Here is a 19,830-nt window from a genome sequence, read left to right on the forward strand (position 1 = left end):
GAATGAAAGATAGGAAAAAAAATGTTACCAAGTACAGTACAAAATATACAGTACCTGATTTTGACTCACCATAGTAAGCATAGGAATGTGATGTCTGGTGTTCTAAGGGTAGTGTTCTTGGCCCATTACTTTTCATACTACAGAATATAAATATGAGGTTTCGCATAAAAAAACAAGCTCATTGCATATGCAGATGATGACACATGTACTCTCTGTGTCAATTACATCTAAATGTAGATCTGGAATTAATGAATCCCTTGATGAGAGATGTAGCTAATATTAGTGCATGCTGTAAATTATATGGCATGAAGTTGAAACCTAACAAAACTCAAAGAATGATAGTAAATGGGTTGAACACAGTGGCTCTTAAACATCCAGATTTTTGCATTGATAATTTTTCCTTAGCTACCATATATACATCTTTAAAATTTCAAGTGTGAATTCTTGATTGCATGCGCATTAACTTTTCAGAATCAGGTGCTGAGTCTCATCTTAAATTTGGTAAACAAAAACCTGTCGTCTATTACATTTCTTATTCCTGACCTGGATATTAATCTCTGGTGTCATCGTTCAGTAAGTTCTTCATGCATGTTGCCTAAGATGTTTCATAAATTGCTTTTAAATTTTCCCAGATTCTACCATCCTGTGCATAGTACTAGGTATACATTTCTAACAGCCTTGTTTTCTCCATCAAAAGGCATAATACAACACAGTACTCTAGAAGTTTAATTCCAGCTGCGAAATGATCTTCCTAATCGAGCACAGTTGAATCAGTGGACCTTCATAAGTTCAAACTTGCAGCAAATGTTTAACAGGCTGGCATGAATTTCTTTATAGTGTATATATGACATACCTATTTCAACGATGTTACTGATCCTTAGATATTTTATATACAGTAGTTACGTTATTCATTACTTTTTGTATATTATAGTTTATTTATTTTCTTATTTTCTTTCCTCACTGGGATATTCTTCCCTGTTGGAGCCCTTAGGCTTATATCATCCTGTTTTTCCAGCTGTGGTTGTAGTTAGCTAGTAATAACAATAATAATGTAATGGACAGAAATAGCTCAACTTCTTGTTAATGGAATGCCTATGAGAAAAGTGCTATGCAATCTATGAGGTACTGCATGTAAAAGGCTTGTACAACTACTATTCTGGCAGAGGTTTTGAACAGATATAACCAACAATATACTAATAACCAAGGATGACATATGTTGGTAAAATGTTATTTTTATTAATAAAATAAATTTTTGAATATACTTACCCGGTGATTATATAAGCTGCAGCTCTGCTGCCCGACAGAAAAACTCTACATTCAAAATCCGCCAGCGATCGCTATGCAGGTAGGGGGTGTACTTCAACAGCGCCATCTGTCGTGCAGGTACTCAGTACTCAATGTAAACACAGAACTCAATTTTCTCCTCGGTCCACTGGTTCTCTATTGGGGAGGAAGGGAGGGTCCTTTAATATATAATCACCGGGTAAGTATATTCAAAAATTTATTTTATTAATAAAAATAACATTTTTCAATATTAAACTTAGCCGGTGATTATATAAGCTGATTCACACCCAGGGGGGTGGGTAGAGACCAGCATTAATTGTTTACATTATTATGAGCTAAGGATTTTGTATTTCATTTTAGCAGTTATTCAAAATAACAAACATAAAATAAATAAGTACCTGGTAAGGAAGTCGACTTGAACAATTACTCTGCCTTTTTTAAGTACGTCTTCCTTACTGAGCCTCGCGATCCTCTTAGGATGCTGAGCGACTCCTAGGAGCTGAAGTATCAAGGATTGCAACCCATACTACAGGACCTCATCAAAACCTCCAATCTAGGCGCTTCTCAAGAAAAGAATTTGACCACCCGCCAAATCAACCAGGATGCGAAAGGCTTCTTAGCCTTCCGGACAACCCAAAAACAACAATAAAAAAACATTTCAAGAGAAAGATTAAAAAAAAAAGGTTATGGAATTAGGGGAATGTAGTGGTTGAGCCCTCACCCACTACTGCACTCGCTGCTACGAATGGTCCCAGGGTGTAGCAGTTCTCGTAAAGAGACTGGACATCTTTAAGATAAAAAGACGCGAACACTGACTTGCTTCTCCAATAGGTTGCGTCCATTATACTCTGCAGAGATCTATTTTGTTTAAAGGCCACTGAAGTTGCGACAGCTCTAACTTCATGTGTCCTTACCTTCAGCAAAGCATGGTCTTCCTCATTCAGATGGGAATGAGCTTCTCGTATCAACAGTCTGATATAATAGGAAACTGCATTCTTTGACATAGGCAAAGAAGGTTTCTTAATAGCACACCATAAAGCTTCTGACTGTCCTCGTAAAGGTTTAGTTCGTCTTAAATAGAACTTAAGAGCTCTAACAGGGCATAAGACTCTTTCTAGTTCATTTCCAACCAAATTTGAAAGGCTTGGAATATCGAACGATTTCGGCCAAGGACGAGAAGGTAGCTCGTTTTTGGCTAGAAAACCAAGCTGTAAAGAACATGTAGCCGTTTCAGATGAAAATCCGATGTTCCTGGTGAAGGCGTGTATCTCACTGACTCTTTTAGCTGTTGCTAAGCAAACGAGGAAAAGAGTCTTTAAAGGGAGATCTTTAAAGGAGGCTGATTGTAGTGGCTCGAACCTTTCTGACATAAGGAATCTTAGTACCACGTCTAAATTCCAACCCGGTGTAGCCAAACGACGCTCCTTCGAGGTCTCAAAAGACTTAAGGAGGTCCTGTAGATCTTTGTTGTTAGAAAGATCTAAGCCTCTGTGACGGAAGACTGCTGCCAACATGCTTCTGTAACCTTTGATAGTGGGAGCTGAAAGAGATCTTTCCTTCCTCAGGTATAATAGGAAGTCAGCTATTTGGGTTACAGAGGTACTGGTCGAGGATACTGATACCGACTTGCACCAGTTTCGGAAGACTTCCCACTTCGACTGGTAGACTCTAAGAGTGGATGTCCTCCTTTCTCTAGCAATCGCCCTGGCTGCCTCCTTCGAAAAGCCTCTAGCTCTGGTGAGTCTTTCGATAGTCTGAAGGCAGTCAGACGAAGAGCGTGGAGGCCTGGGTGTACCTTCTTTACGTGTGGCTGACGTAGAAGGTCCACTCTTAGAGGAAGAGTTCTGGGAACGTCCACCAGCCATTGAAGTACCTCGGTGAACCATTCTCTCGCGGGCCAGAGGGGAGCAACTAACGTCAACCTTGTCCCTTCGTGAGAGGCGAACTTCTGCAGTACCTTGTTGACAATCTTGAACGGGGGGAATGCATAAAGGTCTAGATGGGACCAATCCAGTAGAAAGGCATCTATATGTACTGCTGCTGGGTCCGGGATTGGTGAGCAATATATTGGGAGCCTCTTGGTCATCGAAGTTGCAAAGAGATCTATGGTAGGCTGGCCCCATGTGGCCCATAGACTCTTGCACACATCCTTGTGTAGGAGCCATTCTGTTGGAATGATTTGACCCTTCCGACTGAGGCAATCCGCCATGACATTCATGTTGCCTTGAATGAACCTCGTTACTAGAGAAAGGTTTAGATCTCTTGACCAGGTGAGGAGGTCCCTTGCGATCTCGTACAACGTCATAGAATGGGTCCCTCCTTGCTTGGAGATGTACGCCAAGGCCGTGGTGTTGTCTGAGTTCACCTCCACCACCTTGCCTTGAAGGAGGGACTTGAAGCTTTTCAAGGCCAGATGAACTGCCAGTAGCTCCTTGCAGTTGATATGCAATGTTCTTTGATTCGAGTTCCAAGTTCCCGAGCATTCCCGACCGTCTAATGTCGCACCCCAGCCCGTGTCCGATGCGTCCGAGAAGAGAACGTGGTTGGGGGTCTGAACAGCCAGGGGAAGACCCTCTCTGAGGTTGATGTTGTCCTTCCACCAAGTCAGTGATGACTTCATCTTCTCGGAAATGGGGATCGAGACCGCTTCTAGCGTCTTGTCCTTCTTCCAGTAAACAGCTAGGTGAAATTGAAGGGGACGGAGGTGTAGTCTCCCTAACGAAATAAACTGTTCCAGGGATGAAAGCGTCCCTATCAGACTCATCCACTGTCTGACTGAACATCGTTCCTTCTTTAGCATGTTCTGGATGCATCCTTGGGCTTGACTTGTTCTGGGGGCCGACGGAAAAGCCCAAAAAGCTTGACTGTGAATCTCCATCCCTAAGTACACTATAGTTTGGGATGGGACCAGTTGGGACTTTTCCATATTGACCAGGAGACCCAATTCCTTGGTCAGATCTAGAGTCCACTTTAGATTCTCCAGACAGCGACGACTGGAAGAAGCTCTTAGAAGCCAGTCGTCCAAATAGAGGGAGGCTCTGATATCCGCTAAATGCAGGAATTTGGCAATATTCCTCATCAGCCTCGTAAAGACAAGAGGAGCTGTGCTTAGGCCAAAGCACAGGGCTTGAAATTGGTAGACAACCTTTTCGTAAACGAATCTCAGCAAAGGTTGGGATTCTGGGTGGATGGGGACGTGAAAGTAAGCGTCCCTTAGGTCTAAAGAGACCATCCAGTCTTCCTTCCTGACCGCTGCTAGAACGGACTTTGTGGTCTCCATGGCGAACGTCTGCTTTGTGACAAAGACATTCAGCGCACTGACGTCTAGCACCGGCCTCCACCCTCCTGTCTTCTTTACCACTAAGAAGAGACGGTTGTAGAAGCCCGGGGATTGATGGTCCCGGACTTTGACTACGCTCCCTTTTCTAGTAAGAGAGACACCTCCTGCTTCAAAGCTAGTCTCCTGTCTTCCTCTCTGTACCTGGGAGAGAGATCGATGGGAGACGTTGCTAGAGGGGGTTTGCGTACAAACGGGATCTTGTACCCTTCTCTGAGCAACTTCACAGATTGTGCATCTGCGCCCCTTTTCTCCCAGGTCTGCCAGAAGTTCTTGAGTCTGGCTCCCACTGCTGTCTGAAGAAGGTGGCAGTCAGACTCTGCCCTTAAAGGACTTGGTACCTTTCTTCTTCCCACGTCTCCCTTCGGCACGACCACCTCCTCTGCTGGAGGCTCTGCCACGAAAGGGCGGAATGAATCTGGACGCTGGAGTGTCCATCCTGGGTCTAGACAAGGTAGGCAAAGGGGTGGCTTTGCGGGCAGAGGACGCAACCAGGTCATGAGTGTCTTTTTGAATCAAGGAGGCAGCAATCTCCTTTATCAAGTCCTCTGGGAAAAGGCACTTTGAGAGAGGAGCAAACAGAAGTTCCGATCTCTGACACGGTGTTACTCCAGCTGACAGGAAAGAGCAAAGGTTTTCCCGTTTCTTGAGGACCCTGGAAACGAACGAAGCCGCAAGCTCACTGGATCCGTCACGTATGGCCTTGTCCATACAGGACATAATGAGCAAGGAAGCTTCCTTGTCAGAAGGGGAGATCTTCCTACTCAAAGCTCCCAGACACCAGTCCAAAAAGTTAAAGACCTCGAAGGCTCTAAACACTCCTATAACAGATGGTCTAAGTCTGAAGGAGACCAACAAATCTTAGAGCGTCTCATGGCCAGCCTGCGGGGAGAGTCTACTAGACTTGAGAAGTCGCCCTGGGCAGAGGCAGGAACTCCCAAGCCGAGAACTTCTCCCGTGGCATACCAGACGCTCGATCTGGAAGAGAGTCTCGCAGGGGGAAACGTAAATGCTGTCTTCCCAAGGTTCTTTTTGGACTGCATCCAATCTCCTAAAACTCGTAAAGCTCTCTTGGACGAGCGGGCGAGGACGAGTTTCGTGAAGGCAGACGCTGATGACTGCGTGCCTAAAGCGAACTCTGACGGAGGAGAGCGTGGAGCCGCAGGCACAAACTGATCAGGAAACATCTCCTTGAACAAAGCAAGAACTTTTCTAAAGTCCAAGGAGGGTTGCGTGGTCTTGGGTTCGTCGATGTCCGTATGCGGGTCGTCAATGTGTGCAGCGTCGTCATCATCAGAGAGTCCATCATCTGAAAACTGAGGAGGAAGCGGCAAAGGAGTAGCAATCGGCTGGTCAGCTGAGTCCGGCAGCACGGGTGCACGCGTGACTGAACCGGACGCAACGTCATGGAACTGTTGCCCAGTCTGTGAACTGGCAACAACCATGGCAGCGCGGGGACGCAAAGCGTCTACTCCAGACTGTCTAGTCTGCTGTGGGTGAGTAGAGGTAACCACACTGGGTTGCGGAGGTTGACGCACCGCGTCAAAACAAAACAACTTAGGTTGTTGTTGTACCTCGCGAACGTCAACGGAAGGTTCCGTGCGTCGCTGAACGTCAACATGCGGCTGGCAGGGTACACTGGAACGCATGGGTGGCGGGACTCTCACAGATGGAGTGCGGGAGAAGGTAGCCTCAGCGTCCGGTGGACGCACAACCGTGGTTGGTTGTAGGCTAGAGGTTGGCGCAGCGTCAACCTTCTCCGCACGAAAGTCCTGCATCAATGACGTTAACTGTGACTGCATGGTCTGCAGCGAAGACCACTTAGGGTCTACAGGAGCAGGTGCGGCAACAGACGGAGTTACTGCCTGATGCGGTACCGCTTTGCCTCTCTTAGGAGGTGAGCAGTCGTCGGAAGACTGCAGCGAGTCCGAACTGACCCAGTGGCTACAACTGGGCCGTTGGACTTGCGCGGAAGGGACCGACTTGCGCTTAAGAGGCCGCGAGACCTTGGTCCATGGATTCTTATGAGAAACCTCTTCCGCAGACGAGGAATAAATGGGCTCTCTCGTCTTCGTGTGGGTGGGGCGATCTTGGGTAGATACGCCCGAAACCACGGAGGGAACGTCTGTTCGCTGATTAAAGCCTCTCGAACCCTTTGGTCGTACGACATTGCTTCTCCCCTGGGCTTGGGAGCATGCAAGAGGTCCCGGACTGGGAGGACGACAGGCACGAACAGACAAACCCTCAAGCGCAACACTATCCACAACACTACCACTCACTTTATCACTACCCACTGCACTCTTACACTTCAGCTCCTTGACGTCTGCCATGAGCTGGTTACGGTCACTAGCCAAAGACTCGACTCTCTCACCCAGAGCCTGAATGGCACGCATCATATCTGCCATCGAAGGTTGTTGAGTGCTAGAAGGGGGATCAGGAGCAACCACTACAGGGGAAGGAATAGGTTGTGGGGCATAAGGAGAGGAAATATCAACGGAGCGAGATGAACTTCTCCTGACTCTATCTCTCTCTAGCCTACGTGAATATTTCTGGAATTCGAGAAAATCGAATTCCGAAAGCCCAACGCATTCCTCACATCAATCTTCCAATTGACAGGATTTATCCCGACAATTGGAACAAACGGTGTGCGGATCGATAGAGGCCTTCGGAAGACGCCTTGAACAGTCCCTAGCACTACACTTTCTGTATTTAGGGACTTGAGAAGGGTCAGCCATTTTGAATTAGTCAAAGGGGAATTCAAAAAACTATCCAAAGTCGTCAACAAATAATCCGATATCAACAAAAGAATGCAAGGATTTATTGAAGATAACGTCTGCAAAGCGAAAGCTCAAAACTAGAAATGTGTACTTCACCAAAATATGTGAAAACCAATCCAGTAAGCAACAGCGAATTTAGTAGGTCTTGCCGGTGGCACGACAGAGAGAAAATTGAGTTCTGTGTTTACATTGAGTACTGAGTACCTGCGCGACAGATGGCGCTGTTGAAGTACACCCCCTACCTGCATAGCGATCGCTGGCGGATTTTGAACGTAGAGTTTTTCTGTCGGGCAGCAGAGCTGCAGCTTATATAATCACCGGCTAAGTTTAATATTGAAAAATCATATTACAAAAGTAAGAGTTACTAAGATATGTGGTGTCCACAGATATGAATGCAAAACGAGATCTTAATGATACAGGCGGTAGTCGGTTGGCCAAGGCAGCAGCCACCCATTGAGATACTACTGCTAATGTTATTCAGACCCCTTGACTGGCCAGAGTACATTGGATCCCTCTCTAGTTACGGCTCACTTTTCCTTTCCCCACACACACACTGTCATCAAATACTGTAGTCTGGCTTATTCTTTACACATTCTCCTCTTTCCTCATACACCTGACAAAACTAAGATGACCAAAAAATTCTTCACTCCAAGGGGATATCCGACATAAAAAAAAAAAAAGAACAAAAAGGTATTTTTCTTCTCTTCGTTCCTCCCAGGGGTTAACTACTGCACTGTAATTGTTCCGTAGCTATTTTCCATTTGGTAAGGGTAGAAGTGACGCTTTAGCTATGGTAAGCAGCCCCTTCAGGAAAACACTAAAAAATTAAACCATTACTCTCTAGTCTTAGATAGTGCCAAAGCCTCTGTGCCTCTGTATCATGGTCTTTCACTATCTTGGGTTAGAGTTCTCTTGCTTGCTTGCTTTCATCACAGGGCTATTTTTCCTGTTGGGCTTATATCCTTCTTTTTCAACAGGGGTTGTAGCTTAGCTAATAATAATAATTAGGGCACATGATGAAAATGACAGGGAAAATGTTACATGTACTCAAGAATATTATTGGATAAAGAGGAAGCAATACGCAAATAGGTACATAAAGTCACTAAGAAAGGATGTGAATGAAAGCCTAGGCTGGAATAAAACTCACACAACAAGGGCAAAGCACAGGTGTCCCGTGGATTTCTTTTCCACCTAAAAGATATGATGAAAATAATATGATGGCAAATTTAAAATTGTGGTAATTTTTCCCTTACAGAGCCAAGACCTATGAAACAGTGAATCTGTTTCTGTATTAAAGCAACACATGTACATTTCCTAAGCAATAGACATGCTTCATTACCATATGGTAAAGGTATAAACTCATTATCCTATTGTAACGGAATAAACTACTGTATAGTAATATCTATAAAATACTTACCAGTTCAGCAAGAATTTCTTCTTGTGTTGGCATCTTTTCTCTCGCAACTTCAATCTAAGGAAATATGAAAAATACAATTACTGACCAAAGAATTATGTACTACTGTACAATACATCAGAATATAAAATCTTTTTAATAGTTATTTGTACTTTTCCAAATTATACAAACCCTTATCCTTTAATTAGGAGTATGACTCCAGTAAATCTGGAATGGTTGTTTGAGCTTTTAGCTACGAAAACATAATTGCCTGTCGGGTGGCGGATAGGCCCGGCCCACCCGACAGGTGTGGCATCCCACACTTTGACCTTTAACTAAAACTTGTGAGGTGGTTAAGGTCCCAGGTTTGTACAATATGACAAATTCGTAGATAATTTGTATTTCTCCTAACTATACAAACCATAGCTATTTAATAGGGGTTATTACTTTCCGCGTAGCTGAAATGAAGAGCCATTAGAATTTTAACGAGGGTTTACTACCTCACCGCTAGTTAGCGGGGGGTAGGGAGGGTAGCCTGCTACCCCCCTCCTCAAACACACCTGTGCTTACGCTCACTTTGCTTGGAGGTAGGACTTCAAGGGGGATAGGGCTGGTGGGCAAGTTTGATTAAATAGCTAAGGTTTGTATAGTTAGGAAAAATACAAATTATCTACGAATTTGTCACTTGTTCCGTAACTGACATACAAACCACGCTATTTAATAGGGGTGACTCACCCATTAGGAAGGGTGGAAAGTCCCTGCCAGTACTGGCTTTTGGCTTTGCCCGGGGACTCAATACAGTATTTGAGTGTGTTCACACTCAGTAATAAGGAGTCCCTGCACCTCGCTAGAACCTTGCTACGCAAGGACTGCGGCCTACGCAAGCTGTGTGTGAAGGTATAATAAAGTGTGACTCGTCCTAGGAAGTTGACCTGTAGTCCTTTAGATGGAAACTTTAAGCTAGGACTCTCCCAATACCACCTCGTCAGGGTATGGGGACGTGACAGTATTATCTTAATACTAGGAACACAAGGAAACATGATTTACCTGCAGTGTTTTGAGGTCAGCTGTGCAGAGAACCCAGGATGCTGCTTTCCCCAAGAGAGGGGAAGATGAAGAAAAGAATAAGGGCCAGACAAACCTTTTCATTCATGCAGACTAAGACCGGGTAACAATGCCCTCAACCTTCTGCTACTTGTCCACTAAGGAGCCTGAGGTTTTAAACCAGCTGTTGTGCAGCCACCACAGGGCCGATAGAAAACGTATCGAGCCTCCTGTGGGTCACGTCTTGCAGGTAGTGGGCTGTGAAGGTCGTCTGACGCTTCCACACCCCAGCTTGAAGAACCTGCGTCACTGAGAAATTTTTCTTGAAGGCCAGGGACGTAGCTACGCCCCTGACATCATGTGCTCTAGGGTTAAGTGACGGAGGAGGGTCTGGATTCAGGGACAGATGGATCACTCTACGAATCCATGCCGAGATGGTGTTCTTGGTGACCCTCCTTTTAGTCCTCCCAGTGCTAACAAACAATGCTTGCACCTGGGGACGGACTACAGCCGTTCTTTTGAGATATAGCCTCAGACTCCTTACTGGGCACAGTAGGAGATGGTCTGGGTCATCTGTTACAGAACGAAGACTCGAAATCTAGAAGGAGTCGAACCGAGGGTCCGGCACCCCCGGATTTTGAGTCTTAGTAATAAACTCAGGGACGAATTTGAACGTTACCTCCCCCCATCCCCTTGAATGGGCGATGTCATATGAGAGACCATGAAGTTCACTGACTCGCTTGGCGGAAGCCAATGCTAATAGGAACACCGTCTTCCAAGTTAGGTGACGATCTGAACCCTGGTGTATTGGTTCATAGGTAAGTTCATAACTTCGTATGAGTAGCGAAAGTTCCAGCGAGGAAGAAATATCCATTCCTTTGAGCCTGAAGGCTAGACTTAAGGCTGAGCGATAGCCTTTCACCGCCGAGACTGAAAGGCGCATTTCTTCCCGCAAATACACGAGGAACTCCGCTATTGCTGGAATAGTGGCATCGAGTGGAGAGATACCCCTTCCACGACACCAACCACAGAAAACTTTCCACTTTGCCTGGTAGACAGATGCGGATGATTTTCGCAGATATCCAGACATCCTAATCACAACTAGTTGCGAAAATCCTCTCTCAGCGAGGAGATGCTGGATAGTCTCCAGGCGTGAAGTCGTAGCGAAGCTACGGCTTTGTGGAAGATGTTGGCATGTGGTTGTCTGAGTAGATCGTGTCGTGGAGGGAGTTCTCTCGGAAGTTCCGTTAGGAGCTGCAGAAGGTCCGGAAACCATTCCGCGTGATGCCATAACGGAGCTATGAGGGTCATTGAAAGATTGACCGATATTCTGGTCTTGTTGAGCACCCTCCTCATCAGACAGAACGGGGGAAAGGTGTACACATCGATGTTGTCCCACCGTTGTTAGAAGGCATCTTGCGCCTTGGGATCCGGGACTGAGGAGCAGTACAGTGGAAGCTTGAAGTTCAGCGCTGTCGCAAACAGATCCACAGTCGGGAAACCCCACAAAGTCAGGACTTTTTTGGCTACTAGATGATCCAAAGATCACTCGGTACTCACTATCTGAGACGCTCTGCTCAGATTGTCGGCGAGCACATTCCTCTTGCCTGGAATGAAACGTGCCGATAGTGGAATCGAGTGGCCTTCGGTCCATCTCAGTATCTCTACTGCGAGATGGGATAGCTGCTTCGAAAAGGTACTTCCTTGCTTGTTGATGTAAGCCACTACTGTGGTGTCGCTCATCACCACCACAGAGTAAGCCGCCAGGTGTTGTTGGAACTGTTGAAGGGCCAAGAAAACGGCCTTCATCTCTAGAAGATTTATATGGAGGCACTTTTCTGATTCTGACCACAGGCCTGAGGTCCTGTGGTACAGAACATGGGCCCCCCACCCTTTCTTTGAGGCGTCCGAAAACAGCATCAAATCCGGGGGGAGGACGAGAAGATCTACTCCTCTTCGCAGGTTCTCGTCTGTCACCCACCACTGGAGGTCCGTCTGTTCCGCTGGACCCATAGGGATCATGACGTCCGGGGAATCGTAACCTTGATTCCACCAGGACTTGAGTCGCCATTGGAGGGATCTCATCCTGAGGCGACCGTTGGGAACTAGACGAGCCAAAGATGAGAGGTGACCGAGGAGACGTAACCACGATTGGGCTGGAAGCTCTTCTCGTCTGAGAAAAGGGCTTGCGAGCTTCCTCAGCCTTGCTATCCTGTCGTCTGATGGGAAGGCTTTGTGGAGATTGGTGTCTATAATCATGCCTAGGTACACCAGTCTTTGAGTGGGAAGCAGAGAGGATTTCTCGAGATTTACCATGATCCCTAGATCCTGGCAAAGTCCCAGAAGTTTGTCTCGGTGTTGAAGAAGGGATGACGCCGAGTCTGCTAGGATCAGCCAGTCATCCAGATAACAGAGGAAACGGATGCCGATCCTGTGTGCCCACGATGATATTAGGGTGAAGAACACTCTGGTGAAAACCTGTGGTGCTGTGGAGAGACCGAAACACAGCACCTTGAACTGGTACTCTTTGTTGTCTAGGCTGAATCTTAAGTACTTCCTTGAAGACGGATGGACTAGGATCTGGAAGTACGCGTCCTTCAGATCCAGTGTACACATGAAGTCTTGTGGTCTCACTGCAAGTCTGACCGTGTCTGCGGTCTCCATGTTGAACGGAGTTTGTTTGACAAACTTGTTCAGAGCCGAGAGATCGATGACTGGTCTCCAGCCTCTAGACGCCTTCTTTACAAGAAAGAGTCGACTGAAGAAGCCTGGGGACCCGTCGAGGACCTCTTGGAGAGCGCCCTTCTTCAACATGGTCTGGACTTCTGCCCGAAGGGCTTGCCCCCTTGCTGATCCCATGGCAAGGGAGCTCAATGACACTGGATTCGTCGTCAGGGGAGGTAGAGATGTTGTGAACGGGACGCGATATCCCTGACTGATTACGGAAATCGTCCAGGAATCGGCCCCGAGTGGCTGCCACCTGTCTGCGCAACTTTGTAGGCATCACCTACTGGTGAACATGCAGGGGGACTGCCAATCCTAGCGTTTGCGGCCTCGGCTGCTCCCTCTAGGATTTTTCCCTCCCCTGGAGGACTTTTTGCCTTTCCTGTCCTTGACAGGAAAGGGCTTAAACACCACTGTCTTCGCTGCCGTTGTCGGTTTCGTGGTTTTGGTAGGACGGGACTGCTGGGGCGCTGAAGGCTTATAGGGCTTGGATGTCAAAGCCCTATGTAGGAGGGAGTCTTGGTGGGACTTCCTCCACCTCTCAGCAGCATGTTCCATGTCTTTAGGCTCAAACAGATTCGTTCCCTCCACGGAAGAATGCCTGAGCCTGCTTATCTCGGTGCTAGGGACCTTCTGATGGAAACTCTCAGCCACCGCATCCCGACGTTTCAAGATGGTGTTCGCCCACAAGTTCGAGACTTGGTGGGCCAGAAACTCAATCGTGCGAGTGCCTGAGAGGAGGAACGTCTCCATAGCTTTCCTGGTACGTTCTTCGGAGAAATCCTTCGAACGTATCAGGATACCTAAGGTCCCTAACCAGATATCCATGTGGCTTGCATAGCACACTTCGCAACCTCCTGATTAGGGATCTCAGTCGCCGAGAACGAGACCTGCCGGTTGGAGAGTCTCTCAAGAGGGACTCCCCTGGTAAGCTCTTCCAAAGAATGGTGCAGAGGAAGAGCTAAACAAGGCTCCTCTAAGATCTCGAAGTACCTCCTCTGCTGTACGCAAGGAGGTGGGAGGAGCTTGTTGCCGGCACTGGATCGACTGGAGGAGGCTAACTCAAGAGAGCTGGACTGCGATCTTGTCCCTGGTACTCTTAACCCCCTGAGACCAGGGCAGAGCCACACTGGCCTTAGAAGGTTTTTGAGTCTCAAATACTGTACTCGGTCCAAGACCGTGTCTTTGCCCTCTCGAGGGGGAATCTCTGGGTCAGCAAACCCATTGAGAGTCCTCAAAAGAGTCAGAACCTGCCAAAATGCATGATCTGACTCCTGCAGCTCTCCTCCGGATGTTGGACACGCAGCGAAGTCTCCTGTCCCCAAAGGCTCTTCTTGGGGAGAATTGCAGACGTTCTCCGAGTGACTAGCTGGCTCCGTCCTAAGTCTTGTCGAGGATTTTGGCACTGTCTTAAAGTCCTTCGACTCCCTCCTGGGAGGGATGCAGGACTCCAACAACGACGGAGGTAGGCCCTTCACCCCTACCCGGGAAGACTTTTCAGCGCGAGGTGGGGTTTCCCTCATTGGTGCGATGGGGGAATGTCTCACCTCACGTGACTCCCTTGAGGACGGGAAATCCTTGTCCGACAGGGAGGGAGAAAAAGTCTGGGGGGGGAGGGAGCCTGCCTCGAAGGCTTACGAGGAGACAGCTTAGTTCTTTTGGAAGTCACCGCATCCGAAACATGGAGTTTTTATGATAAAACAAAGTTTTATGAATACTTACCTGGCAGTTATATATATATAGCTGATATCTCTAAATCGGCAGAATTTTTCAAAACGAGGCAACCGCCTTGTGGTGGTTGGGAGGTAGGTGGTAACACCCGTCACAGGGTGGTCCAAGGAATCATTCCCATGTCTAAGACTTCAGTTCATCTATGCCCGACCTGTCTCCTGAGGGGAGGTGGGTGGGCCTTAGAATATATATATAACTGCCAGGTAAGTATTCATAAAACTTTGTTTTATCATAAAAACTCCATTTTTATGAATAGTACTTACCTGGCAGTTATATATATATAGCTGATTCACACATTTGGAGGAGGGAAACAGACAGTAAACATCGTTGGGGAAACAACAAAAGAGTTGTAGGAGATAAAAACACCTTGATTCCTTGCCTGCTAAGGTAGCTGATTCAAAAGTACAGCCATTAGAGTGGCTTTCCCTTAGGAGTTATCCAGGAGTAAGCCTGCAAAGCTGCAAAAAACTCAATCGAGTCTGTCAAAGGGATAAGACCAACAACTTGACTAGACTTCAGAAACTACCTTCGCCCCATATAATAAAAACTGCAACCTTACTCAAACTAACCACCTAACCCTGCAACATAGACATAAACTATCTATCTAGACTGAGGGAACCGCACCACAAGACGAAGTCCACAGACCATCATAAAAACACAAACCCTCATACATGCATATAAACCAAGGTTGAGTGGGGTTATTAACTCCTTTGCCTAATACAGAAACCGCAGCTATGTATGGGCCCAAGGTATAGCACTTGCCAAAGTCTACTCTCACCTCTCTAAGTTAATGAGAAGCGAAGACAGAGTTGCTCCTCCAGAAAATACCATCCATGAATAGCCTAACTAACATATATTCCTGATATACCAGAGAGGTAGCAATGGCTCTCACTTCGTGAGCCCGTAATTTCAACAGGGCGAAGTGTTCCTCCTCACATAAGAGGTGGGCTTCCCTAATTTTCTCCCTCAGGAAAAAAGGACAAAGCATACTTAGACGGGTATTGGCGGACCTTTCACTGAACACCAAAACAAGTTGGATGCACAGCTCACGTTCATAGTGTGAGCAAAAAAAAAAAAACTTGAGGGACCTAACTGGGCAGAGGAGTCTTTCCTTCTCTCGACCCACTAGGTTCGTGAGGTTAATGACATCAAACGTCGTAGGACAGGGTTACGAAGGGTTCTCGCTCATTACGAGAAAGATGAACCTTAAGCCACAAACTGCCCTATCCTAATTGAAGTTCACCCTCTTCCCAATCGCCTGGACTTCGCTGACCTTTTGGCATTCGCTAGAGTCATAAGGGAGAGGGTTTTCTTTGCTACAACCCGAAGAGAGGCTAGCGAGATAGGTTCAAATTTCTTGGAGCACAGAAACTTAAACACCACATCCAGGTTTAAGAGTACCTACTACGTCGTCTGAAAAGACCCAATGAGGTCCTGCAAACCTTGATTTTGGGACAACTCTAGGCCTCTATGCCTAAAGATGGCGGAGAGCATACTGCTGTATCCATTGATGGTAGATACAGCCAGCTTAGCATCCTGTCTGAGGTACAAGAAGAAGTCTGCAATCTGGCTCAGAAAGGTAGTGGATGAGGAAACCTGTGCCGCCTGCACCAAGCTCTAAAGGTCTCCCACCTAGATCGGTAGACTCTTTGTGAAGAGATTCTCCTTGCTCTGGCGATAGATTTTGTCGCTTGTGCCGAAAAGCCTCGAGATCTGACAAGCTTCTAGTCAGTCTGAAGGAAGTCAGTTGAGAGCAAGGGGGGTAAGATGATACCTCTCGAAGTGGGGCTGTTTGAGAAGATCTGGACTTGCCGAAGTCTTCTTGGGAAGTCCATCAACATGCCCATCACTTCCGAAAACCATTCCCTAGCAGGCCAGAATGAAGCCGCTATGATCATTCGCCCCGAATCGAGGAGAGCGAATTTCCTGAAGACCAGATTGATGATCTAGAACGGAGGCAACGCAAACATGTCCACCCCTGTCCAATCCATCAGGAAGGAGTCCACTGCCAGAACTTCCTCATCCGGGACTAGGGAGCAGCAGTAGGGGGTCCTCTTCTTCCAGTTGGAGGCAAAAAGGTCTGATACAGGTCTGCCCCACAACATCCAGAGACTGACAGACTTGCGGGTTGAGAGACCATTCTGAGGGAAAAACAAGCATGTTTATCCCGATGATTCTTGCCCTAGAACAAACCTCCTTTCTAGATCCAAGAAATCAGAACGAAGGCGTCCTTGATCTCGACACACGATTCGACTAGTGTCATCACGAAGTCCTAGATTCTCATGTTCAAAGTCATGCCCCATGCTAGAACTTTGACAGCGAGCGTCCTGAAAGACGAGGCGCCGATCGTCCCGTAAGATGTGGCGCCGATAGTCCTGTAAGACGTGGTGCCAAAAGTCCTGTAAGACGTGGAGCCGAGAGGTTAACAGAGCGAGACGCTGAACGTTCTAAAAGACAAGGTGCTGAGCGTCCTGGTGTCAGAAGAGACTCTTCTTGCTGACAGGAAGACCTAATTATTCGATAGGCTCAACATTATCTAAAAATCAAGATACAGGGACGCTCTGATTTCTCCAGAGAGCAGCATTCCGCTACATAAAGCAAAAGTTACGTGAACATGAGAGGGGCGGAGCTGAGATCAAAACACACGCCCGAAACTGACCCATTCTTCCTTGTAAACAAACCCCAGATAAAGTTTGATTGCATAGCCTGCCACTTAGACTCCTCTCTCTAGAACTGGGAGAGATAATCGTTGTAGCTAAAAACTAAAGGAGGTTTCCCTATAAAAGGAAAAAGAAATCCTCCTTCAGAAGAAGTACAGACCAAATGTCTGCTCCCCTCTTCTCCAAAGATTCGCCAGAAGTAGCAAAATCTGGATCCTACTGTTGTTAGTCATCAAAGGTTTCTGTTTTAAGAAACAAAAATTAGTATATTCTTAAAGCTCCATTAATGACCACGTGAAAACTCAGAGGGTGGGGAACATGGAGCAACAGAACTTAGGATCCTTTCCTTCTGTTAACCTCAAACAATTCAACAGGAGAAAAGTGATTACTAAAGTCATCCTTGACGGAGAGCTTATAAGACGTGGCGTCGCCCTGAAAGGACAAGGCGGCGATCGTCCTATCATCCTAAAAGACGAGGCTGCCCTCGTCCCGAAAGACGAGGCTGCCCTCGTCCCGAAAGACGAGGCTGCCCACGTCCCGAAAGACGAGGCTGCCCACGTCCCGAAAGACGAGGCTGCCCACGTCCCGAAAGAGGAGGCTGCACCCGCCCCGAAAGACGAGGCTGCACCCGCCCCGAAAGACGAGGCTGCCCTGAAAGACGAGGCTGCATTCGTCCTGAAAGACGAGGCTGCATTCGTCCTGAAAGACGAGGCTGCATTCGCCGTGAAAGACGAGGCTGCATTCGCCCTGAAAGACGAGGCTGCATTCGTCCTGAAAGACGAGGCTGCATTCGTCCTGAAAGACGAGGCTGCATTCGTCCTGAAAGACGAGGCTGCATTCGTCCTGAAAGACGAGGCTGCATAGTCCTGAAAGACGAGGCAGCATTCGTCCTGAAAGACGAGGCAGCATTCGCCCTGAAAGACGAGGCAGCATTCGCCCTGAAAGACGAGGCTGCATTTGCTCTGAAAGACGAGGCTGCATTCGTCCTGAAAGACGAGGCAGCATTCGCCCTGAAAAACGAGGCTGCATTCGTCCTGACAGACGAGGCAGCATTCGCTCTGCAAGACGAGGCTGCATTAGTCCTGAAAGACAAGGCAGCATTCGTCCTGAAAGACGAGGCTGCATTCGTCCTGAAAGACGAGGCAGCATTCGTCCTGAAAGACGAGGCAGCATTCGTCCTGAAAGACGAGGCAGCATTCGTCCTGAAAGACGAGGCTGCATTCGTCCTGAAAGACGAGGCAGCATTCGTCCTGAAAGACGAGGCAGCATTCGTCCTGAAAGACGAGGCTGCATTCGTCCTGAAAGACGAGGCTGCATTCGTCCTGAAAGACGAGGCTGCATTCGTCCTGAAAGACGAGGCTGCATTCGTCCTGAAAGACGAGGCTGCATTCGTCCTGAAAGACGAGGCTGCATTCGTCCTGAAAGACGAGGCTGCATTCGTCCTGAAAGACGAGGCTGCATTCGTCCTGAAAGACGAGGCAGCATTCGTCCTGAAAGACGAGGCTGCATTCGTCCTGAAAGACGAGGCAGCATTCGTCCTGAAAGACGAGGCTGCATTCGTCCTGAAAGACGAGGCTGCATTCGTCCTGAAAGACGAGGCTGCATTCGTCCTGAAAGACGAGGCTGCATTCGTCCTGAAAGACGAGGCTGCATTAGTCCTGAAAGACGAGGCAGCATTCGTCCTGAAAGACGAGGCAGCATTCGTCCTGAAAGACGAGGCTGCATTCGCCCTGAAAGACGAGGCTGCATTCGTCCTGTCTTGAAAGACTTAGCGCCGAGCGTTAAGGCAAAATGATATTCACTATGCCGCTCGGCGCGTTCAGTTCCGACCAGAGGGTTCATAAGGCCGACTGGCGCTCTGGGACAAAAACCGAGTCAATGATGGTTTGTAAGCATTGATATTAGCAGAGAATATCTATGACTTAAGAATTGCCATTAAAATGTTATTTTCATTAGTAAAATAAATTTTTGAATATACTTACCCGATAATCATGTAGCTGTCAACTCCGTTGCCCGACAGAATTCTACGGAAGGGATACGCCAGCGATCGCTATACAAGAGGGGGGTGTACTCACAAGCCCCACCTGTGGCCAGGTACTGCAGTACTTCTTGTTGACACCACCTCAATTTTTCCTCGGTCCACTGGTTCTATGGGGAGGAAGGGTGGGTCAATTAAATCATGATTATCGGGTAAGTATATTCAAAAATTTATTTTACTAATGAAAATAACATTTTTCAATATTAATCTTACCCGATAATCATGTAGCTGATTCACACCCAGGGAGGTGGGTGAAAACCAGTGTACATGTATATCAAGAAGCTAAGTATCCCGTATTTCATATTATCAGTTATTCAAAATAACAATGAAATTATAAGTACCTGGTAAGGAAGTCGACTTGAACCGTTACTCTGCCTTAAATAAGTTCGTCTTCCTTACTGAGCGCAGCGTTCCTCTTAGGAGGCTGAACAACTCTAAGGTGCTGAAGTATCAAGGGCTGCAACCCATACTAAAGGACCTCATCACAACCTTTAACCTCGGCGCTTCTCAAGAAAGAATTGACCACCCGCCAAATCATCAAGGATGTGGAAGGCTTCTTAGCCGACCGTACAACCCATAAAAAGTATTCAAGAGAAAGGTTAAAAGGTTATGGGATTATGGGAATGTACTGGCTGAGCCCCCGCCTACTACTGCATTCGTTGCTACGAATGGTCCCAGGGTGTAGCAGTACTCGTAAAGAGACTGGACATCTTTGAGATAGAATGATGCGAACACTGACTTGCTTCTCCAATAGGTTGCATCCATAACACTCTGCAGAGAACGGTTCTGTTTGAAGGCCACTGAAGTAGCCACAGCTCTCACTTCATGTGTCCTTACCTTCA

The 19,830-nt window shown here is 47.2% G+C and overlaps 1 protein-coding gene across 1 annotated transcript in view; it reads right to left on the reverse strand.

The window, feature by feature from the left end:
- The window catches only part of LOC137614333 (protein PBDC1), a 49,529-nt gene that overhangs the window by 10,622 nt on the left and 19,077 nt on the right, over positions 1–19,830 (reverse strand). The window contains exon 2 of the mRNA XM_068344097.1: positions 8,816–8,869. Within this exon, the coding sequence (XP_068200198.1) occupies positions 8,816–8,848 (33 nt within the window). The 5' untranslated portion in view covers positions 8,849–8,869. The remainder of the gene's footprint in view (positions 1–8,815; positions 8,870–19,830) is intronic.

Source organism: Palaemon carinicauda, chromosome 20, assembly GCF_036898095.1.
Source record: "Palaemon carinicauda isolate YSFRI2023 chromosome 20, ASM3689809v2, whole genome shotgun sequence".
NCBI lineage: Eukaryota > Metazoa > Arthropoda > Malacostraca > Decapoda > Palaemonidae > Palaemon > Palaemon carinicauda.